Source organism: Pristiophorus japonicus, chromosome 21, assembly GCF_044704955.1.
Source record: "Pristiophorus japonicus isolate sPriJap1 chromosome 21, sPriJap1.hap1, whole genome shotgun sequence".
Classification (NCBI taxonomy): Eukaryota; Metazoa; Chordata; class Chondrichthyes; family Pristiophoridae; genus Pristiophorus; species Pristiophorus japonicus.
The window spans coordinates 8,900,458-8,925,405 of NC_091997.1; the positions used below are offsets into that span (position 1 = coordinate 8,900,458).

Sequence of the window (24,948 nt, forward strand, 5' to 3'; positions counted from 1 at the left end):
ATGAATGACTGTCAGCAATGCTACTGTATGAATGCTTAGTGTGTTCATATCCCTTCCTCGCCCTACTCTTTTAATGGAGGGAATAACCTATTTTAAATCCGTTAACACTTCTAGTAAAGAGAGGAATTTGATGTGAACGCATTTAAGATTCGTAAATAGCATCATTGGCAGTCATTTCTACCCTCAGATATTTCTGAACTTGATCATTGTTGGGATGGCTCTATAAAAAAGTTTTTAAACATGCTCCTCATTTTTCCGATCTATGTTAACTTCTGTAAATGTTGTTATTGCTCATTAAATAACACTTAAAAATGCATAGAACTAGACAGCATCTTTTCACTCTCAAGCAGTTTTAGGAATCTCCAATTTTTTCAAAATGCAAATTCAGCCATTTTGAGTTAGTTCGGTTGAGCTAATCAAATCTTTCTAGCTCTTATGTTCTTAATGGTGTAGAAACACCAGAGTACTCATCAAAGGGTTAATTCCAATTAAATATTTTGCTAAAGGCTTTAATTTTGTAAATTACAAATGGAAATGTATTTTCCTGCAAAATTGTTTTCCCTTCCACTGTGTTGGTGGTGAAGCTAATTAATTGTCCCATATATACATTTATCATCATGTTCACAGCCTCTCAAAATCTGATTTCTTTTATTTATGCATGGTTTCCATGCATATGTATCTTAAGAAATCATCTGCGTTCTTCTAATTCTGCCCTCTTGAGCATCCTTGATTATAATTGCTCAACCATTGGTGGCCATGCCTTCTGTTGTCTAGGCCCTAAGCTCTGGAATTCCCTGCCTAAACCTCTCTGCCTCTCTACCTTTATTTCCTCCTGTCATCCATGGCTCAGTGGGTAGCACTCTTGCCTCTGAGTCAGAAGGTTGTGGGTTCACATCCCACTCTAGTGACTTTAGCACCTACATCTAGGCTGGCACTCCAGTGCCATGCTGAGGGAGTGCTGCACTGTCGGAGGTGCCGTCTTTCAGATGAGACATTAAACCGAGTCTCCGTCTGCTCTCTCAAGTGGATGTAAACGATCCCATGGTACTTTTTCTAAGAAGAGCAGGGGAGTTATCCCCGGTGACCTGGCCAATATTTATCCCTCAATCAACATAACAAAACAGATTATCTGGTCATTATCACATTGCTGTTTGTGGGAGCTTGCTGTGCGCAAATTGGCTGCCGCGTTTCCCACATTACAACAGTGATTACACTCCAAAAGTACTTCATTGTCTATAAAGCGCTTTGAGACGTCCGGTGGTCATGAAAGGCACTATATCAATGTAAGTTTTTCTTTCCTTTAAGGCGCTCCTTAAATCCTACCTTCTTGACTAAGCTTTTAGTCACCTGCCCTAATTTGTCCTTGAGGCTCTGTGTCATTTTATTTTGTGTCTTAATACACCTGTGAAGCACCTTGGGACGTTTTGCTATGTTAAAGATGCTATATAAATACAAGTTGTTGTTAATAGTTTTTTACGTTTGCAGGCTTTTATTCCACTCAAAACTGTACAAAAAGCCAATAAAGTACATCATTTATCTGGTGGAGAAATCCAAATATCCTGTACGAAGTGTAAAATTTATTTAATTATGCAACTTTGATTTTTAATGTAATTATAAAATATTCTGATGCTATCTCTGCTTTAAAAAGACTTGCTTTGTTTTTTATGGGAACCAGTTCTACTAGAGAACAAATTTGAAACCATAGCATTTGATGCATCCACTTTGAATATTTTAACAGCTGCTATGAAATTAGTCTTTGTTCTTCCCCATACCTGAAATCCTGGCTACATCCCAATGCCCTGCTACCCCAGTCAGCAGTCTTATTTAGTTATGGTGAATTTGAATGAATGGATGATTATAGTGTTATTCTGATTGCCCATGTATGATATATGTTCTGGCATTGCACAGTCATTTGTGCTGCTTTGCACCCCTGTTGCATCCATATCTGCATTAGTACCCTCATCTTTAACATGGTTAGCTCTAGATACCGCTGTTAAAGCTCAAGATTGCAATGCTTACATACTGGATTTAGGATTCTGTACCGAGGAGTCCCTACAGTTTCCAGCGGTCCGATTTTGGACTTGAGCCAGGCCAGATTTTTGACTCTACCCTGGGGACAGTGTAGAAAGGAAAGTCTCATGGGGAGGTTTGCATGCCCCTTGCACTAACCACTGGATTTTCATTCTGCTAATTTCAATGGTGTGTGATCCCGCTGCCACATTTTTCTTCCTGTGCCCTGCCCAAGCTATGCTTAACACCCAGGTGGTAAAGACGGAAATCTACCCCAGGAGTCAAAGTACATAAAAAGTTAATGAGCTGATATTGCCTTAACTGCCTTGTGCATGTTTTATGATACTACCTGATTTACCAAATATACTAAAGGTAAACCATCTGTACATTATCAACCTTCACCCATTCTGTGTTGACTATTTATTCAATCTGTTGGAACTATTTAGGTCCTTTCCCTAACTGGGAAACCCATTGGACTCTTGGTCATATATCTAGATCTCAAACACCCTTGGGCTTTTTAGACCAGCTGGATTGGCACTTCAGACAGATGTGCAATGCACTGATGACATGTCAGGACACTGATGTCTCAAGTTGCCTAAAGATAGGCAGCACGTCAAAGATGGACTTCATCGCTCTCCAGTGCTGTCTGTTTAGTTGTCCAACACCAGCATCATACATGAATTTCAGAAAATAGGATATATTTTTGTCTCAGGATGACCCATGTGTTAGCTTACACAGCAAGAGTTGGATCTGTAACAGATTCATTCCAGAATACGATTTGTAGCATGATGAGGACTTCCAACATCCAATAATTTGGTGTAAATGGCAAGTTATTTGGAACTGGCCTTTCTGCTGCGGACTTCCCTGGAGATTGTCAGAAATAACCTTAAAGAATTGTTTTTCATTTCAAAGTGGAAATGTAGTCTTAATGGTTTGAAGTAAAGTCTTTCTTTCTCTAAGATAATACACGCTAAAGACATTTCTCCCTTCTGACGCAGTATTGGTGCAAGTGGATGGAAAATTAAAGCTCATGACAAATATTTGATGTAATTGTTAGGAATCCAGAATTTTTGGTATCAATTGTTTGATGAGGCGATATTATTTCAGATGGATTGGCGAGTATTAATAGGGGAGTGGGAATGTAATGCTGAATTCAGAAAGGCATCATGACAGCCTTGATAGTATTAGCTTCAGATACCTCTTCCTTGTGTATTTTGGTGTCAGCCTTGGCTCAGTGGGAGCACTCTTAAACTCTAAGCCAGAAGGTAAAACTTCAAAAGTACTTAATTTGATGTAAATGGCTTTGGGATGTCCGGACGTCATGAAAGGCACGTTCTTTTCTTCAACATACTTCCTATTCCGATTATGTATAACTTTACATTTATATTTTCATTTAAATATTCTGTCATTTCTTAGCCCATTTGAGTAATTGGTTCCAATTCCACTGAATGCTACTAATCTCCATCTACTTTGGTGTCATCGTTTTTTTTTAGTATTAATGGAAGTATTCTCTTCCCTTTATGCATGGTGTGAACAGGAGGGGACCCAGAAATGATGAGGGTTGAGGACCACAGAAATAGACTCAGCATGACAAGAGATGGAGCAGAAAATGTCATCTAATCTAACTGGCTTGTCTTCCTTTTGCAGTTTTTTTGTTTAGGGGAGTAATGAGTGTTCTTCTCACCCACATTAGAAAATAAAATAATTCTATCTGGGTCTGTGACTAGATGTTGCACCCCTTAAGCGATAATCTGACTGTATTGTATTTGCTTTGTGGGTTCTTTGCTTAAGAATTCATAGCAACACATTGCTATTAAGAACTAGTAGGGTTGTTAACAAAGGCTTAACAATCAAACTACACATTACCAGTTCATCCACCAAGCTCACAACCACCTGCCTCATCGTGGATCCCCTGAATCCAACTGGCTGGGGTTTTATTGAGCCTTGTGAACATTACGTGACTGGCTAAGCCACTCCCAACTCAACAGCTGTACAACTCTTTTGGAGTAAACAATATTAAACATTAAATCGTGCCCCCCGATCTGGGGGCAACAGCTCCACAACTCTTTTGGGGGAGACAAAATAAACATTAGATCGAGTGCCCCCCGATCTGGGGGACACTCCAGACACTTTTAACTGTCCTCTTTTTAAAAAAAAGTTTTTTTTGTTTTTTGTGGGTTTTTTTTGTGATTTTTTTGGGGGGCATTAAAATCATATAATTTACAAGTGCCCCCTATAAAGGGGGAGGGGTACACTAAAACCCGGCAATTAAAACAAATTAAACTTTAAAACATAAAATCAAATTAAAATTTGGTTGCCGGGGGTGATAATGCACTCCAGTCTCAACAGCTGTACAAACCTGTGAGCATACTCACAGGTGCATACATCATACTGACTATCTACATTGTTATATTCAGTTCAAAACATAATCCATCCATTGTAGGAACAATAGACTAACTGAATAGCTGTTAATATGGTATTGCTCATGGCTAGTCTGTGCCTGCAGTTTGCTTGTGGTGTTTGGGCGGTAACTTGTCTTATCCCTAGAAGGCCATTGCTCGGGTATTCCCAGTGAGCAAATGGTCTAAATCGATCTTGAGCTCAAGTAAATCGTAATTATTTTCAGAAGTTGCTGCAGATTAGCAATGGCTTTGGCTCCCCTCCTGGAGGAAAGACCAGATATCTCAAGGTCAGAAAAAAACCTGCAGGAAACGACTGGCTTTCTTTTGTTTCTTGTACATTTTCTAAGCTTGTTCGCAGTAATTTATCGTTTTACACAAAGTGTGACATCTGGAGTGTTACAGGTGCTCTGAACCCTTCATGTGAATGGATTGATGCTGTGTTTTGATTTCAGTTTGACAACCTTCAGTAATCACTTACATTAGCCAGAATCTAATAGTGAATAATTTATAAAGGTGAAAATGAAGGCTATTGAAATAAAAGCAGAAATGTTGTTAATACAAGCAGCATCTGAAAAGATAATGATAGGCTATTGCACTCTGTCTAAACCATATACTGTTGTGTACTTAATTGTGAATTGCAGACTGTAAAACTGTAATATTTAAATGGAAATGACCATTGCAGCTGTGTGCTGATGCAAACAAATTGTGACAGAAATTAACAAAGTCCTTCAGCAAGAGTGGAGCATAGTTTTCACACCAAAACATTTGTACACTTGACAGAGGTAGAGTTAGTTGGAACTGCCTAATGTAAACCCTGCTTATGGTTTTGAATCCAGCACCTCACCATTGTAATGAGTGGGCTAAATGTTTATTGAAACGGGTTCATATAGACTGGATGAGTTTGTGTTCGTACCGAGGGCAGTCGTGGAGGCAGATTGCTGCAATGATATCTGCTGACTAAGTCATTGCTGTCTCTATCACTTGTTTGCTGTGGTACTTAAAGAAACAGACACAATCCCAGTCAGAAATGAGTAGCCCTTAGTATCTGTAGACAACTAGTGATATATCATTATGAAATCTGGATGGTGCAATTTATGTCTGTTTCATTTACCAACATACTCATTACTGAGTGGTGGCAAAAGGGTTTATGGTCATGATTTGCCACATGCCAAGGTTCCATCTCAGCGGGATCAGTTTGGAAGTTAGAAACATAGAAACATAGAAAATAGGTGCAGGAGTAGGCCATTCGGCCCTTCGAGCCTGCACTGCCATTCAACAAGATCATGGCTGATCACCCACCCCAGTAGCAACCCCCCCCCCCCCCTCCACACCCCCCGAACCCCCCCAGCCGCAAGGACTACATTCAACTCCCTCCCGAACACATCCAATGAACTGGCATCAACAACTCTCCGCGGCAGGGAACCCCACAGGCCAACAGTAAGAGGGGAAGGATCCAGTTGTCATCATCCACGTAGGAACCAACAACATAGGTAGAACTTTGAATGAGTTTTTGGGGCTCCATTTAAACCAGGCTGGGACCAGTGTCCTGACAAATTGATTAACTGGGGTGGTAGATAGGGCTTTAAACTAAAAACTAAAAAAAACTAAAATGCATCAGTGAATTATGTGAAATAATGATTAAAAAGTTCAAATTAAAGACCTAGGGCTGGATTTTTGGCTTTATCAATTTTGGGGTGTTAATGATGGTAGGGTGGTCCCAATACCGCCTGAAAAAAGTTTGCATCCTCGACTGGAAATTTTGGCAAAAAAATGAGGATCCATGATCGGGGGCTGCTAAATCAGGCATTCCACAATAAACCTTTTGTGCCCGAGCCGAGAATCGTGGTGTATGTGCTGATGACCCAGCCGACTTCTGGGACTTCTGCAGAGATGGTGCAGCAGGAGGGCAGGCAACATGCCAGGAAGTTTTCATCAGAGTTTGCTGAGGCCTTAGTGCAGACAGTGGAAAGGAGGTGGACATCACTGCATCTGGTTGGGGGGAAGGAGGCCATTGCCAAGCATATTTAAGCGGATATGGCGTGAGATTACACAGGACATGTCTGCGGCAGACACGGTGGCGAGAACTGGCTCCCAACGCCGCAAAAGGTCATCAGGGTGAGTACTCGGTTTAACGTCTAATCCGAAAAATGGATTAATCAAGACGACTGGAGACCTGCTCTGCTGCACGGTCCTAACGTGCACACATATCGCAGTGTGGGATGGTCCGTGCTGCCCCTGGGCCCTTGGCTCTTCTGGGTCCCGTACCCTCATCTGTCGCACCTCTGCTATGATCTCTAGCCGCTCCTCCGCCATAAACATTCACCGTATCTCGCCACAAACACTCGCTGCTCATCCGCCCGACCTGGGTCCTGCCGATGTTCCTGCTCACGCTCCAAAACGGCGACGAGAGTTTTCATGACCTCACCCAGTCGCCCATCTCAAAGTTGTCACATACTTGGAGCAGCTCGTGCTGCAGGTTGAAGTGGTATGCTGCTCCAGCTCTTTTATAGCCGAGATAGAGTTGAAAGGAAGGATCTAGTTCCCCTAGCAGAGAAATCAGTAACCAGGGGGCTTAGATTTAAAGTAATTGGTAGAAGGATAAGAGGGGAGTTGAGGAGAACTTTTCTCACCAAGAGGATGGTGGGGGTCTGGAACTCATTGCCTGAAAGGGTGGTAGAGGCAGAAATGCTCATCATTTTAAAAAGTACTTGGATGTGCACTTGAAGTGCCGTTACATACCAGGCTACAAACTAAGAGCTGGAAAGTGGGATATGGCTGGATAGCTCTTTTTTGGCCGGAACAGACACAATGGGTCGAATGGCCTCCTTCTGTGCCATAAATTTCTATGTCTCTACGACATTCAATGGAATTACCGTTATCGAATCCCCCACCATCAACATCCTGGGGGTCACCATTGACCAGAAACTTAACTGAACCAGCTAAATAAGTACTGTAGCTACAAGAGCAGGTCAGAAGCTGAGTATTCTGTGCCGAGTGATTCACCTCCTGACTCCCCAAAACTTTTCCACCATCTACAAGGCACAAGTCAGCATGTGATAAATTACTCTCCACTTGCCTGGATGAGTGCAGCTCTAATAACACTCATGGAGCTTAACACCATCCAGGACAAAGCAGCCCACTTGATTGGCTCCCCATCCACCACCTTAAACATTTACTCCCTCCACCACTGGTGCACCGTGGCTGCAGTGTGCAACATCTACAAGGTGCACTGCAGCAAATAGGCAAGTTGCAGTGAACATTGGTTTTCCCAGCAGCGTACCAGTTGGTGAGCAAGTCAACACAGGTCTCCCTTATTTTGTTCTTAATCCTTGGTAACATGGGTGGGAATCCAGGAAAACATCACCCTTCATCTCTCTTGGCCGGAGATTGCCTGTGACAGACTTTGAACCGCCTCTGGCAGTTAAGAAATGTTTTGCACCATTCATTGGAACAGCAAATAATAAACAGCTGTAAATACTGGTTTTCTAAAACCCCAAAATGTTATTGTTGTGCAACTAGAATTCTTAAAACGTCTTGTTGGGCACTGGCTCTTTGGCTGAGTTTAATTTTGTTATATTAAATAAAAATCTTTTTTATATGATCATATAATGTGGATTTTGTTTAACACTTTTATAATGCTGTATCTAAATCAAACTCCCATCCCCACTATAAACAATCTATTAAATGGTCTATTGAAGCCCACATAAATATATATTCCAATGTGCCATTCACCTATTTTACAGGTGCATTCATCCAAGTATAAAGCATTTTGACAAATGATATGTTCAATGGTATTCTGCTCTGTTGATGTCTACATCCCAATGTTCAAAGTTTGTGTTTAGTGTAATTGTTTTTTAAAAGAAACCACATATTGCTTAGTCATGACAGGGCTTCTCACAGGGCACATAAAATAACTCTCTTTTTACATCCCATTTTGACATCTTTCTTCCTTTCCCCTCCAGGATCAGCATATTATGACAATGTTCGCCCTCTGGCTTACCCCGACTCGGATGCTGTACTAATCTGTTTTGACATCAGTCGTCCGGAGACTCTAGACAGTGTTTTAAAGAAGGTTGGTGTCTGTCTCCGATCATTTTAAGGAAGTGGACAAGTCGGGTGGTGTGCGTATTTTAAAGGAGGTTAAAGAAAAAGAATTAGCACAACTGGAGGGCAGAAATGACCTTGTCTGTTCATTTTTGCAAAAGTAATGAGCATGTTGGGACTAAATTTCTGACCGTGCTATTTTTAGCCAGATAATCTGAGTAATAAATACATTAAGTGCATTTAGATGAGGTTTCTGGGGTTCACTATTTTAACAAAGTTGTGAACCTAGAAACCTCATCTAAATGCAGTAACCAATTCATTTCTATGCAGTGTCCTTTAATACATTACCTTTGAGCAGCCTTTCAAGAAGTTAGAGGAAGATACAGGGCTATGGGGCGAGAGCAGGGCAGTGGAATTCATTTTGGATTACTCCGGCAAAGAGCCAGCACATACACGATGGGCCAAATGACCTCCTTCTGTGCTGTAAGCTTCGATAGTTCCAGTTAAAACTTACTGAATTTGTTTTTTTAACAGCATTTCTAAAATTTAACGTCACTTTTCTTTTCTGATTGTGTGTGTGTGTGTGTGTGTAAACATTTGAGTAAATTTTAAAAGTAGTTCCAGTGCCTGTCAAGAATAAAGTTCAACGGTAATGAAAGATAAACCTTTTACAAATTCCCTTTTGAGTCCCACAGTTTCATTTTTAATATCTTTAATCAGGTCTTCAGATTTTAATTTTAGGAAGTACTGTAAATAAAGCTCTGCGTTTTTCTCTTCTAAAATGTAATTCGCAAGAGAAGACAGTTTTAAAAAAAAAACATACTTTTGGATAACTTGAGAAAGGGACCCATTCTTAAAGGATTAGATCTCACAATATTCCTATGTAGCGTCTTCAGAAAACAAATTTAGAAGCTAGAGCTTCTCAGCGGCATGTTTTTATAGTGTCATGTTCCAAACTTTGTTTTTACTGTTCCCTGACTCGAGTCCATTGTTTCCTGGCATTCACAAGCCTCAGTCACTGTCGTAATCGGGGGTATAAACTGCAAGTGCTCGAAAACAGAAAGTGTCGGGAGTTCTGACGAAAGGTCAGATCTGAAATGTTCTTTTACAGATGCGGACTGATCTGGGTGTTCCTTGTACTTTTCTGATTCTGCCACAGTTGTGATGGGGGTCCCAAACAATGTTTCCTCTTGGGTTTTTTTTTGGTGCGCGGGCCCTTTAACGGGCTGCGCAGCCCATTCACGTTTCCGTGCGTGCTCGGTTTTTTTCCCATACGAAAGCCGGTGAGTGGCCAGTGCGGGATCTCTATAGACCGCTGCCCGGCCACGCAGCTTAACGGGAACACTGGTCCCCCAGGCTGCTCGGTATCTTTTTCCCTACTCTGCAGTAATCAAATAGGTAATTTCAGGGTATAAGAAAGAGAGTGGAGTAAGAGAACGAGGCTTGTCTCAGTGGTATTACTCTTGCATCTGAGTCAGAAGGTTATAGGTTGAAGTCCCACTCCAGAGACTGAAGCACATTTTCTCGGCTGACACTTCTAGTTGGTACTGAGGGAGTGCTGCTGTTGGAAGTGCCGTCTTTCGGGTGAGATGTTAAAACGAGGTCCTGTCTGCCCTCTCAGGTGGACGTAAAAGACCCCATGACAGTATTTAGAAGGAGAGCAGGCGAGTTCTCCCCGGTATCTTGGCCAATATTTATCCGTCACCCAACACCCAAAAACAGACTATCTGGTCATTATTTCATTGCTGCTTGTGGGACCCTGCTGTGCGCAAATTGGCTGCTGTGTTTCCTCCATTACAAGTAACTACACATCAAAAATACTTCATTGGTTGTAAAGCACTTTTGTATGTCCTGAAAGATGCTTTATAAATATAAGTCTTCCCTTCCTTTAAAGAATCCAATTAATGACGAAGTCCTCCAAAATAGACGATGGCTCAGATCTCCTGCTTCCCAGATATTACATCAAGGTCTTGGCCTCTGAAATCCAATGCTTAACCCTTTCTCACTTAAATTCTGAGATTCCATTATTCTCGGTAGCTACTTTGTGAGAGTATCCTGTATCTTCCAAGTGACTAGGGAGTACAAATAATGTGCAGATGCTTAGAATTTGCCAATTTGTTGGCACAGTGTGTCTGTGCAGCAACACACTATGCCCGAGACAGGTAAGGTGCACATTTCCCTTCTCAATTCCTTTGCACCACAAATTGCTGAACTCAACTAAGCCAATCAAGATGGCTTGCTTGGCCACATCCCCATAGAGAGTGGGGCAATATCTAATGGTCAACAAATGGTACATTGACCCTATTTTAAAGCTGGGTATTCTGATAGCAGGTCACTTGACCTTTTGATTATGGTGTGTGGTATGGGAAGGGGTAACAGAACAAAGTGATTTTTTTTAAATAGGGAAAAGATTGCAGTTGCTCGGCTTAAACCAAATACTGTGCCATTTTGTGTTAGAAAGCTTTACAGTCCTTAACTTGTTGCAGTTTTATAGTTTAAAACATTTTGAAACACATCTGCTTGTACATGAAGAAATACCTTGCCTTAAATGGCAAATACTGGAAGCAAAATCAACCCAAACTCTCTCTGTTTCAGTAATGCAGGCAGCAGAATCACTGGCCTATTGACCCAGTAAGTCCTGCCAACTGCTAAGTCTGTGGAAAATCCTTCTTGCCCAATCACTCCCGTTGTACTGGGCTTTACAAAGGAATTGGTGATGCTGAGAGAGCTGAACAGTGGACAAAGGGTCTTTAGATCAATGCCACAGTGTTTCAAACATGAGTGTCTATAACACCCTCCTGACAGGCATCTTGGGATTAATAGTTTGAACGGTGTTAGACTCCCTGTGACATTGCCAACTTGTAAGAACATCTGAGTACACTTCTCTGAGGAGATCTTCTCATTATAATGTATCTTTCTGCTTTTCATGAGATCCACTTTTCTCTGAAGATTATCTTGCTCTTGAGTAAAATGTTATCAGAATTTGATAGCACAGCAGCATGTGTTATGTGGGAGTTTGATGCACTTACAACCTGCATAAATCTCATGCAAGAATACAACAACTGACTCAGCACTGAAATCATATGTAAATATTCTGAAAAATGGATGTTGAAATGTGTTTAAAAATCATATTTTAAAACCAACTGTCTAACCGGAGTTTTTAGAATAGTAAGGTTGCCACGTGTTGCAGCTAATAGAAGAACACTTTTAGTTCCAAACAAAGGCTTCAGAACCACTGATGCCAAAGTAATTCAGACACCTGACGAGGAAGTTCTGCTTCCTTCCCCAATGTCACCCTTGCTGCATTATGTGAGGTTATCCACTTTGGGGCCAAAAACACGAAGGCAGAATATTATCTGAATGGCGGCAGATTAGGAAATGGGGAGGTGCAATGAGACCTGGGTGTCATGGTTCATCAGTCATTGAAAGTTGGCATGCAGGTACAGCAGGCGGTGAAGAACGCAAATGGTATGTTGGCCTTCATAGCTAGGGAATTTGAGTATAGGAGCAAGGAGGTCTTACTGCAGTTCAACAGGGCCTTGGTGAGGCCTCACCTGGAATATTGTGTTCCATTTTGGTCTCCTAAACTGAGGAAGGACGTTCTTGCTATTGAGGGAGTGCAGCGAAGGTTCACCAGACTGATTCCCGGGATGGCGGGACTGACAAATGAGGAGAGACTGGATCAACTGGGCCTTTATACACTGGAGTTTAGAAGGATGAGAGGGGATCTCATAGAAACATCTAAGATTCTGATGGACTGGACAGGTTAGATGCGGGAAGAATGTTCCCGATGTTGGGGAAGTCCAGAACCAGGGGACACAGTCTTATGATAAGGGGTAGGCCAGTTAGGACTGAGATGAGGAGAAACTTCTTCACTCAGAGAGTTGTTAACCTGTGGAATTCCCTGCCGCAGAGAGTTTTTGACGCCAGTTCATTGGATATATTCAAGAGGGAGTTAGATATGGCCCTTACGGCTAAAGGGGTATGGAGAGAAAGCGGGAAAGGGTTACTGAATGGTGGTGCAGGCTCGAAGGGCCGAATGGCCTACTCCTGCACCTATTTTCTATGTTTCTATTATACAGTCAGGATCGCGCAGACTGGGAAAGAATGAAAGTTTCCTCCCAAAAATTCCCAAACTTTGGGCACAAATCTCTTGCAAACAAATCGTTTGAAAAAATATTGCAATGCAGTCACACGTAACAGCTGAATATGACATGTGCCTATATCATACTCGTTCAGTGACAGTGAGCACCTTGTGTACGTTTATTTTTTACTTTAAAAAAAACCCATTGAAGATTGTATATCCCTGTAGCCTATAAATTTATGTGCGCTATACAAATTGACCGATGAGCAGATGACCATATTTAAAAAAATATGCTGGTAACATAATACTGTAGTTCCTGTAGCTACCAGTTTTCACTCATGATGAGTTATATTATTGAGACGTTTGGAAGTCTTGTATTTTCTTTGGGCGGCGGTGGACAGGGCTAGTTCTACATGTGGAAATGTAATCTGTAGTCTACACAGCAAGTAAACCAACCCACTGCCTCCAGCTCCCCCTTAAGAACGGTGCCACTGTTTTGTAAGAATTTCCTTTGTAAATGCCAGCTGCAATAATGGTCAGGATGGTCTTAATCTGAAAGGGCTTCAGCTTCTATTGAAATGGATGAGAAAAGAAGTCTTGGCAGTTTTTGCATGTATCACTGTGATGATACCACCAGCATACTAAAGATGAACACCACCGTTTCTTGCTGCAGTAAGTCTATTAAACCTTGATTTAAAAATTTCTGCACGGTCCTGATGCATTATATTATTTGCCTAACTAGTACAAATGTACAGCTCATAAAGCTGGCTGCACTGTTTCTTCCTCTGGCTACAAAACTATACAGTTATTTCATTTCTTTCAATGGAAAATTTACTGCAAATGCCATAAGTAGAATATATTCTGTTCAGTGGCATAATACAGTGCACACATCGGCCTCGAAATTCAAGGCGGGAGTTCCTGTGCCAGGCGCAGAGGTCACGCCCTGCGAACTATATTCGGGTTACCACCCCAAGAGGAAGTATCGCGCAAAATATCGTGCTGCACTTCCTTGGGGGAGCGGGGCGCAAAGTCTCGGCGAGGCTTGCAGCACTACGTGGTGGGGCGCGTAGTGCTGCCACGTGGACCGGGCTCACACCTTCATTAAAGGGGAGGGCCAAGTTGCCAACTCTGCGGGCGGGAAACAGGGGCTATCCCTGGACCACCAGGGAGCGAGATGCTGTCATAGCAGCCTGGCACACACAGAGTGCCGGGCTGCAAGGTCGCGGCTACTATCCAGAAGGCCGCAACCCGGTAAGTCGGCCATTTTTTTTTCCCCCATCACCACCTCCCCTTTAATTATCGCCCTGTGAATGGCTCGTGAGGCCCGCAGCAGCTTCGGGGGGGGGGGGGGCGCAACCGAATTTTAGCGCTGGGGTAAAACGGGTCGCTGTGTACAATGATGACATCGTCATCGCCGGCGCGGTGGAGGGGTGCGCTGCCGATTACCGCCGGCACTAAGCTCCCACGGAATATCGCGGGAGTCGGTAGTGATGCCGCACCCGGGCGAAAAGTCGTTTGCGCCCCGTTAGCGCGCGCCAACAGGAGGCGCTAAGGCCCCGAATTTTTCCTCCATCAACTCTGGCCTTTGAGCTGACGACAACTATCTAGTTAGGCTCACCAAAGGGGCTATATTTATCATATCACACTGCTGTTCTTGCAATACCTGGTGTTTATCACCCATCTGAGTTGGGGATGGGGGAAATCGGCCAGGCTTCCTGCTCCTGCCAGTTATCCATGAATCCTAGTTACACATATTCCTGTGTTGGCATCAGACGAGGATAGGATCAGGCTCCCCCCAGGATCGAGTATCATGCTGGTGCTTGCCGACATAGCTTGAAGCTGAATGATAGCCTCTGGGCGAGCGATCAGAGGTTAAACGGGCCAGTGAAACCATACTGCAGCAAGGAGTTCCTCTCTGAAGGAGGGGGGAAATAGGGACGGCCTTAACTGGAGAACACCAGTGAAACCAAATGATGCCAGTATTGCAATGGATTACAAGATAAAAACATACTGTAACCTGAAGAGATTCTGTTGCGTGATAAAGTGGGGGGGTTAGAGGTAGGAGAGAGGAGTGAAATGTGACAAATCTTCTCACCATCACACTGACCGACACTTAAAGAAAGAAAGACTTGCACTTATATAGCGCCTTTCATGACCACAGGATGTCCCAAAGCACTTTACAGCTGATGAAGTACTTTAAAAAAAAAATGTTATCACTATTGTAATATATTTATTTACAGTTAACCCCCCCCCCCCCCCATGTGAGTCATTGGATCCACCTACAATAATTCAAATGTTCAGATTTTAAAACTAGGAAAGGTAGGTCCTGTATAACATTAATGAGGGTGAGAGTGGTCGCCTGCACTAGTTTTGATCGTCTAAGGGAGTCGGAGATAAATTTTCCAAGTTTTTTCCCCCCTTAATTGGCCTTGGGTTTCGATCAGGAGATTACTGGGTTTTGGGTGGGGTGGAGTGTGTGTTGCACAAGGCATCGAAGTTGTGTGGAACAGGCTGGATGGACCAGAAGGTCTTCTCCTTTCTGATATTGTTCGTATGATTTCACCTGAGCTACTTGGCCTCTTGAAGCTATACAGTCTAGCTGTAGGTAAGTTGTGTGGCTTACCACTTCAAGGTACAGCGCGTGCTGGAGAGCGACGGCTGTGAAGAGGGAGACTGGATTGGACGTCGCCAAGGTCCAGGTCGCTGATTGGAGCGTGGGCAGGAGTGGCGAGGTTGGGGCGAAGGAGCGGCGAGTGATCATGGAGCGACATGATCGGGGCCCAGGAGAGGCGTGAGTTTGGGGCCCAGAAGAGGCGAGGGCCCAGGGGCAGCACGGGCCCAGCCCACACTGCAATATGTGTGCGCACTAGGTCTGTGCAGCAGTCGTCCTGAATTAATCCTTCCCACTGGACCAAGACCTCGCTCTGCCGAGCCCGTGTGGTGGCTGGTGTGCAACGGTCACCACACGTTAAAAAAATTCACGCGCAGGCATCTTCCACCCTTCAAGATTTAGTCGGAACCTGGAATATTAGGTCCTTCATTGAAACACCTGTGAACTCATCCCTTTTTGGCGTGGAAGCAAGTCATCCTCGCTTCGAGGGACTGTCTATGACGATGATCTGATGGAAGATCAGGTCACACTGGGAAAGTATTTAAGAATTCTGCTACAACTCTTTTTTGGGGAGTACAAAATAACCATTAGATCGAGTGCCCCTCGATCTGGGGGACAAGATTTGAACTCTGATCGTTAGATTCAAAGTCCAGAGTGCTCACCATTACACCATTGAACCAACAAAAATTCAGCTTTTACCAAGCTTTGAACTCCGATCGCTAGATTCAAAGTCCCGAATGCTCACCAACAGCAGCAGTTTGCAATAGGCAGGCAGTAACGAGCACATGAGGGACAGAACTCCGTTGCTTTGAAACTGGGGCCTTAATGCGCCTTGTGCAAAGTTAATGCGCGGGCTGTTAGTGCTCCAGGTGCTTCCTGCTTGCTTTGTCCCGCACTCAGTGCATTACAGGCCCAAGCACCTAAAAAGCCATTGCATCAGTTGCCGTGGGCTCCATTTTAAGCCTCCAGTCTCACAGTGAAGCAGTGAGCTCAGAATTTAGTTTACTGACTAATTTTCACTTGTGAAGTTGACTAGACTTCTTTACTTCATTGTTAATCACGGGTTATTCAGTGGCTTCAGTTCATGGAAATAGCCCAGAAATCTCCAAGTATCCTTTACACCTCTTTATTTGTAACTCTGAGCTGCCAAAACACTACAAGCATAATACCGGCTTACTTCAAATCATATTCTTCGTTTCAAATCTCCTGTATCTCTTACCAAGCTGTAGCATATCTCCAATAAGGCTCACTAAAGGAAATCCATAAACATAAGCTTAAACTGCTGCTTTGGCAACTGTTTGAAGGCTAGTTCCCATCAGCAGTTTGATCCAGTAAGTGGCCAGTGTTTTTCCCCCCATGGCTGAGCTGGTTTGTTGTGGTCTCCGGAGACCTGGGTTAGATTAGAAGCTTAGACATGATGGGCCTAGGCATGGGGAACAGATGAAAAATGAGCAAAAGTTCCCTGTGGAGAAAGAGATGGCGTGCATTTACTTCCGCGAGTCTCTGCTGGTAATTGTCAATAACCTGTCCCTCTGTGTTAATCTCTTTTAACAGCTGGTGTTACTTTCTGCGTTTAGCATGAGCTCTGTTTTTCTGCAATGAGGCTGCTCAGCTTTCCTTTGTGATAAAGCACACCAGAATTGGACAATGGCCGGATCTGTTCTCCCACAGCTTTCTTTTCTGTTCCCCAACTCACCTTCGTTCAATCTCTCAAAGCACGCAAATGAACCTTCTCCCATCTGACAACAGCCAGCATTGTGTAGATTAAGACAGCTGCCTCAGAGAGCTGTGGAAGCTGGGACAGTGAATAAATTTAAGACAGAAATAGACAGTTTCTAAAACAATAAAGGGTTATGGGGAGCGGGCAGGGAAGTGGACCTGAGTCCATGATCAGATCAGCCATGATCTTATTGAATGGCGGAGCAAGGCCGTATGGCCTACTCCTGTTCCTATTTTTTATGTTCTTATGTTCGTATATGATCTCGTTTAGCAATGCAACTATGGTCAGTCCTCTTAACCCTCCTCTCTTGATCCTCTTAGATTGCAAATGTGCTACAGACTGCTCCTCTTCCCTGTACCTTCACTTTATTATAGTCGAGCTATAGCACTGTTCCAAACCATTCTTTCCTAGGCCCTCAGGACTGTGGAATTTCTTATTGTCTTCCGTCTTTCTTTCCTCCTACAATTTCAGACTTTTAAAATTAAAGCTGCGTGTCACCTAAAAACTGCCTCCTGATTTACCTTGTCTTCTCTGGTACAGTTTTGAACCTTTAAGGTGACTTGCATTATGGACCTTGACTCCTCATCTAGGTTTCTCAATGTAAAAGAGTGAATGGTCCTCAGAGGGATTGTCCAGTGAGTTGGCTGATCTACAAGGGTGAGCAAGGTGCTAAGTTGTAATCCCCGTTCTGCGCTAAATTAACTGATCTCAGTCAAGACCAAGATGAGGGCGCCACAAGTTGGCTTCAATCCTCTTTCATGGGGAGAGGGAATTGGCCAAGATTCCTCCTCCTGACCACTACCCCCACTGGAAGTGCAAGAATGTCAAAGGAGCACAGGATCAGGCTGCACTCTGATGCCCCCTATAGTCAAATAGCCCAACGATGCTCACTATAGGTACATCATCATCATCATATACATATACAAATAATGACCACTTGTGTGAAGTACCAATGCCATGAAACTGTACCCTCCCCCCCCACCCACCGCCCCCCCCCCCGCCCCCGCCCCTTGCAGAAGAGGTGAGCAGAGAAGAACATTGGCAAGGAAAGTGGGCTTCCATAATTCAAACATTGCATTATCTACTTTCCTGGGACAGTTGGAGATCCTTTGTGAACATCTGAATTCTGACCTATCACCGACCTTCTCTGGCAAATGTTTCCAAGCCTTACATAATTTGCTTACAATCAGCGGTTCTGGTCAGGGCTAATGACTCACGGTGACGGAATAAATCAAATTCTGTTTTTATCTCCCAGGATTCCGGGAATTCCATGAAAGCTGTAAATTACTGGCCTAGATCACAGCCTAGCAGTAGCTGCAGGGATCAGCAGATCTGTCGGACTGCGCCGTGATGAGAATAAACATTGGGCTAAATCTCGCCTTTGAATTCAAAGAGCAAAATATTGATCCTGCCATTCTGAATCTGAGGTTTGAATGTAAAAAGGGTTCTCTCACCCCACTGCAGAATGGCTTTGGTGGCCCATGAACACACTCTCTTGCTGCCCTCCGAGCTGAAGGAGAGTTAAGGTTAGGGTTGCTGCAGTTGATTTAATTTATTGCCTTTCCATTACTTCCTTACAAGTTCATCTCATGATGGCAGTCTGTACCTGGTTGGCCTGTAGACCTCACCATGACAGTGAGCAATGGCAGTAGCACTTTATAACTGACCAGCAAGAGTTAATATATGACCCGGATGAGTTGGGTGATATCGGTCTCGTCCTTATTTTGTTTCTTGTTCCCCTCTCCCCAGACCCCCAACCCCCCGCTCTATTTCTTGGCAACCTGGCTGGGAACTCTTATCCAACCATGACAAGAGCGTTTGATTGACAGATAGCCGTTTGAATCAAACGCAATAAATTTGAGTCAAGTGCTGAATGGCTTAATTACCATTTGGCTGTTCTGGATGTACCTCAGTTGCAATTACCAGGAGAATATTTAGACTGCCACTATTTGCGTAGTGCTATTTGAACATTGCGGTTATGTTCCTGTGTGCAGGAACTGACTGAAGCTGTGTAAACTGGACTGTTAGTTGGTGCAAGATGCTGACACCGCTGTCCTCAACTGTCTCTTTATTTGTCCTTACACATGACTGCTTGCTATGACATGCCTTGATGAATTTTCCCGCACAATGTCCCGTGAACTGCTAATCCAACAATGGGTCAATGAAGTGACAGTCCCTGTTTGAAGCCCAAGGTATTTGGGACTAAAAGAAAATGATGAGGAGTGTGGAGAAGGGGTCAGGCACTCACCAGTCACAAATCAACCCCTCTATAAGTGATCCGTAACCCATCATTGCCAAACTCCTGATTCAACTGCCCCTCTCTCGGGGGTCACAGTAACTCTAATCCTTTTCCAACTTCCTGAACTGTCAACACTTATGGGAACTAATGGCAGGAAAATTGAGGGCCTGGGTCATTATACAGGTCATGGTTCATTATGCAGGGCCTCCTACGGGGACACGTAATGCAATTTACATCATAAAATTAGTGTTATGAGCAAGCAGTGCTATAGAAAAGAATGCAGAGACGGTTTCATAACTAGTGAGGGGAGTCGTTTTATTTTGAACCTTTATAATGCAAGACAAAAGTAATTCATGCGAAATAACATGATGTGATAACTGAGGCAGAGGCAATTACTTTGTCACTTATTAACTTCGTTAGGGTGTCGGCAGGACTTTTTTCACCAGGATTGCTGTGCAATTTTGTACAAATCTATTGTTCTACTTTTTTTTAAATCCAGTGATGATGGTTTGTAGAAACATTAGTTAAAATCTTTTTGATTTTTTCAGATCCATAGTCCCTCGAGTTAAAAGGCCTGATTTTAACCCTGCTCGTAGCAGGATGGGGGTTGCGGGGAGGGGTGGGGGGAGAAGGTAAAATGACTGGTGTGACTTACCTGCAATGATCCCGTTGCCTTCCTGTGGGTTCTGATACTGACCTGTTCTGAGTCGACCTGCCAGAAAGTAGCAGGGTGCCTTTTTAAATATGCAAATTGGGCTCCGATCAGGGCTTAACGAAAATTTTTAATGGGAGGTCTGCACTGGGAAGCTACCTCCAAATAACTATTTGGAGCATTGTAATATTTTGGGGCTATAAATTTGTTTCGGGCGGTGATGCAAAACTGGGTTAACGGATCAGCGGCCCGTAATATGCAGTGCCTAATACTCAGTCCCACTGCAGTCGATAGATCTGAATATCGGGCGCTGCCTAGAACAGGCGGCCCATCTGATACTGCCTGCTTTGCACTACCTCACGAGATGAATTTCTAGGTAGGTGTTTGCAGACGGTTTGAAGATTTGCATATTTCATTACAGTATCAAATGGTGTAGTGCAAATGTTGTGGCTTTTTTCTTTCTAGTGGCAAAGTGAGACCCAGGAATTCTGTCCCAACGCTAAAGTGCTAGTGGTTGGGTGTAAGATCGACATGAGGACAGATCTGAATGTACTGAGGGAACTTTCCAAACAGAGGCTTATTCCAGTTACACACGAGCAGGTACTAGTGCATTTCTCTTACAATACTTGATATGGCTGAACTTCGAGGAGTACAGCAACGTTTGCCCCCCCTGACCTTACCTATGAGTTTTATTCCGAAAATCCAGCGCAGTAAATAAGAGAGCTGGAGACACCGCAGCAAGTGCCCTATGGAGGGTGCACATAGGCTGCATCGTGTTTCACTAGGATGTGCCACTGAGTAATGGGCAATTTGTGTGGGTGGACTGGGCGTGTGAGTCTAGTGCAGTCCCTGTTGGTTCAGTACACGTCACCACTATTCGAAAGGCATTGTAAATCACCCATTGCAGCTGCCAGATGACATAAAATGCGTGCATCTTTAGAAAGCTGTGAAGGACCTTGAGCACTCAGAGGGCTAATCCATAATGTGGTGACATTTCACAGTTGGTGATTGTATACATTTTATTTTTCAATGGACTTGTATTTCCATGGTCTTGGAAGCCACTTTTTTGATGGAATGTGTGTGCGTTTCTGGAGCTGAAATGCAGCTGAAAGAATGAACTGCTACACGTATTCTAGCTCCGTCCCGGCATTCAATGATCTAAGAGACCACAAACCCATGCCTGTCTTCACAATCTTTGTAGATCCAGCCCCATGCAAAAAACCTGCATGTTGGCGATCGAAAGTCCTCAACCATGCTCAACCCACCCCCTCCACGTACCCCCTCCCCACACCACCCCCCTCCCCGCACCCCCCTCCCCACAACCCCCATCTCCCCCACTCCCCTCCCCACAACCCCCATCCCCCCCTCCACATACCCCCCCTCCCCACAAACCCCATTTCCCCAACCCCTCACTCACCCCCCCGCAAACCCCATCCCCTCCCCACACCCCCCCCACAAACCTCACCCCCCCGCACCCCCCCTCCCCGCAACCCCCCTCCCCACAAACCCCATCCCCCCACTCCCCTCCCTGCACCCCCCCTCCCCACACCACCCCCCTCCCTGCTCCCCCCCTCCACATACCCCCCTCCCCACAAACCCCATTTCCCCACTCCCTCACGCACCCCCTCCCCCGCAAACCCCATCCCCTCCCCACACCCCCCCCACAAACCTCACCCCCCCGCACCCCCCCTCCCCGCAACCCCCCTCCCCACAAACCCCATCCCCCCCACTCCCCTCCCTGCACCCCCCCTCCCCACACCACCCCCCTCCCTGCTCCCCCCCTCCACATACCCCCCTCCCCACAAACCCCATTTCCCCACTCCCTCACGCACCCCCTCCCCCGCAAACCCCATCCCCTCCCCACACCCCCCCCACAAATCTCACCCCCCCCGCACCCCCCTCCCCACAACCCCCGCAACCCCCTCCCCACAAACCCCATCCCCCCCCACTCCCCTCCCTGCGCCCCCCCTCCCCACACCCCCCCCTCCCTGCACCCCCCCTCCCCACAACCCCCATCCCCCCACTCCCCTCCCCACAACCCCCATCCCCCCCTCCACATACCCCCCTCCCCACAAACCCCATTTCCCCACCCCCTCACACACCCACCCCGCAAACCCCATCCCCTCCCCACACCCCCCCGCACAAACCTCACCCCCCCCTCCCCGCAACCCCCCTCCCCACAAACCCCATCCCCCCCCACTCCCCTCCCTGCACCCCCCCTCCCCGCAACCCCATCCTCGCAATCCCCAAACCCCCCTCCACGTACTCCCCCTCCCCACAAACCCCATTTCCCCCCCACACCACCCCCCTCCCCACAAACCCCATCTCCCCAACTCCCCTCCCTGCACCCCCCTCCCCACAACCCCCTCCTCGCAATCCCCAAACCCACCTCCACGTACTCCCGCTCCCCACAAACCCCATTTCCCCCCCACACCACCCTCCTCCCCACAAACCCTATTCCCCCCACCCCCTCCCAGCAACCCGGCCCCCTCCCCATACCCCACCCCTGCACTACCCCCATCCCCACAAACCCCATTCCCCCCCACCCCCTCCCCGCAACCCCCCCTCCCCACAAACCCCATCCCCCCCTCCCTGCACCCCCCCATCCCAAGAAGCAGATTTTTAGGATGAACTACTTACAGCTATGAGCCACATTCCCTGCCTTTAGCTAAAATCCATCCCTCACCTCCTTTTAATCCACTTCACATCAAACTTGTAGGTAAATTGTCTGTGGAACCTATGATTTCAACCACAAGAATAGATTTTGCTCTTGTAATCACTTCTGTCAGTTTTTTTAGAAACACAATCATAGATTCCCTTACAGCAAAGAAGGAGGCCGTTCAGCCCATCGTGCCTGTGCCAGCTCTTTGAAAGAGTTATCCAATTAGACCCACTCCCCTTGCAGTTGGATATATTTAATATACTTTTTTGTGTCCCAGTTTAAAATGTCATTTTGGATATCGGTACTGACAATAAAAGATGAGCAATTCTGCAGGTTAACTGAGTGTTAAACAACAACTGGTTCCTGGAAAATAACATCTTTGACATATACTCTATGTCAATAACTACCATTTTTAAAGTCCCAAACACTGTGCAGTGATGTCTCTATTCACAATTCACTATGTTTTTTTTAATTGCTTAGTGTCTCTTTGTTTCTCCGTAAAGCTTCACAAAACAACATAACCTTAAAAACACTGTGGCTGAAGAACTGGTTCTACCTCGTCATGCAATTAACAAAGCATGAGATTATTTTACATTCCAGCTACTTAACTCCAGCAGCTGCAACAGTACACGGCAGTCCGCAGGTGCCTGTTTGTCACTAATTATACGAATATTGTTACACTCTACACCACATCTCCTTACACAAAGGCTTGGCCTTATTTACTTACTCGTCCGCCTTTCACAAACCTATTGCTTGGATTAAAGTTTGTTCCGCCTTTGCACGTTAGTACAGTATGAACTGAAATCACTGTTCCCATAACAGCCATAAACTTTCTTCAAAGGATTCGAGCAATAATTTTAATTTATGTAAGATTTGTCGAATAAATAAAAATTCAATGACCATTTAAGTCATTCCCATGAATACATGTTAATTCTTTTCATTTGTTTTGAGAGAATCCTGCTTGAAACGCAGTCATTAAAATGTTTGCTCATTCATGTGGAAAAGGCAATGATTCTGTTTAGAGCCTTTAATTAGGTGTTCGCCCTCACAAAGGCCTTTCCCCTTGCCCAAGAGTGTGGAATTACACTGGTACATGAAAGTCAAATGGTTCCTCAATGCTGCTGATTGGGTGTGGGGCTTGCTGCTTGGAGGGGAAGAAGAAGCAAGAGTGAGAGGACTATGGGAGGGAAAGACCAAGTTTGATTTAATCGGGATCTTCACAGTAATACATTTCTCACAAGTAAGCTTCTGTTCTCTTTAAAAAAAAACGCAGAAGTCATCCAGTTCCAAAAGCAGCATTTAAAACACGGCGAACCTAAGCTTTACTTCAGCTATTTTGACATGCTCTTGAATTAATGCTGCTTGGATGCCATTTCATGCTGTGCTCAAATTACTTGTATTGGACAACATAATGGATGAAGGTTAATTAAATGTGAAGCACACATTTCATGCCTTTCTTTATGCAGTGAAGGTTGACATTATGGCTTTTTTTTCCCTCCTCGCTTTTTTGTAGGGCAGCACAGTGGCTCGGCAGATTGGAGCAACGGCCTATGTGGAATGTTCATCGAAAGCTTCTGAGAACAGTGTCCGTGATGTATTTCACGTTACGACCCTGGCTTCTGTAAACAAGATGCAAAAAAATCTCAAACGCAGCAATTCCAAGCGAGGATTAAAGAGGGTATCGCAAATGCCTGGAAGGACTGACTTACTGGATGACTCGCAGATCAGGAAGGACCGGGCTAAAAGTTGCTCAATAATGTGAAGAACGGACTTATAATTATTTGTATTTATTGTGCATTTTGTACAGTAACTGGCACAGAAGCAACAGGATTGTTGCCTAGTCCAAGGTCGGTATCCAAGGCTTTTCCTTCAGCCTAGGCCTCAAAACTGGCTATTTCTGAATCCAGAGAGCTGTTGCTTATTTATGAGGCTTGCAGATTGACTGTTGCTGTGTTGGCTTCTTGTGGAAAGGAACTAATGAAGAGGAAGGTTAACCAAGTGTTTGAATGTTTGTGAAATTGTGTTGCTAAGGGAGATGTGGGCTGTTTGTTTGTATTGAGAACTGGATTTCTACAGGGACTGTGGCAACGATTATTGGCAATGATAGTTTTTGTGTTGTGAAGTAAAAATGTATAACAGTCACTTCGGGTATTGCCTTTTAAAACAAGCTCTATAGGACTTACACACCAAATATAATATTCCTATTCTTTAATTATCTTCAGAATTTTAGCATTACACTACTATTTGCACTGAACTTTCATAGACTCTAAAAGGGAATTTTGTGCACATTTACAATTCTAATCCATTAGGAGACTTTGCATTCCTCAACATTATCAAGAAGTTACAAAAAAGGTCGACAAATTCCCTCTAGTGAAACTGTGCCTTCATCACGCAGTATTCGAGGATTTGCTGCTGATCCTGTTACCGGCTTATACTGAGCTACAGAAAAATGACAATATGTGCTGGGGACCAGTTCCTAGTATTTCCTGATGTGAGACTGAGAAGTACTGATTTACAAAATTAA

The 24,948-nt window shown here is 44.6% G+C and overlaps 1 protein-coding gene across 1 annotated transcript in view; it reads left to right on the forward strand.

Moving 5' to 3' along the window:
• Positions 1-24,566, forward strand: part of rnd2 (Rho family GTPase 2) — a 74,977-nt gene extending 50,411 nt beyond the window's left edge. The window contains exons 3-5 of the mRNA XM_070864367.1: positions 8,375-8,484; positions 20,228-20,362; positions 23,938-24,566. Coding sequence (XP_070720468.1) covers positions 8,375-8,484; positions 20,228-20,362; positions 23,938-24,186 — 494 coding nt within the window. The 3' untranslated portion in view covers positions 24,187-24,566. The remainder of the gene's footprint in view (positions 1-8,374; positions 8,485-20,227; positions 20,363-23,937) is intronic.
• The last annotated feature ends 382 nt before the right edge of the window (positions 24,567-24,948 follow it).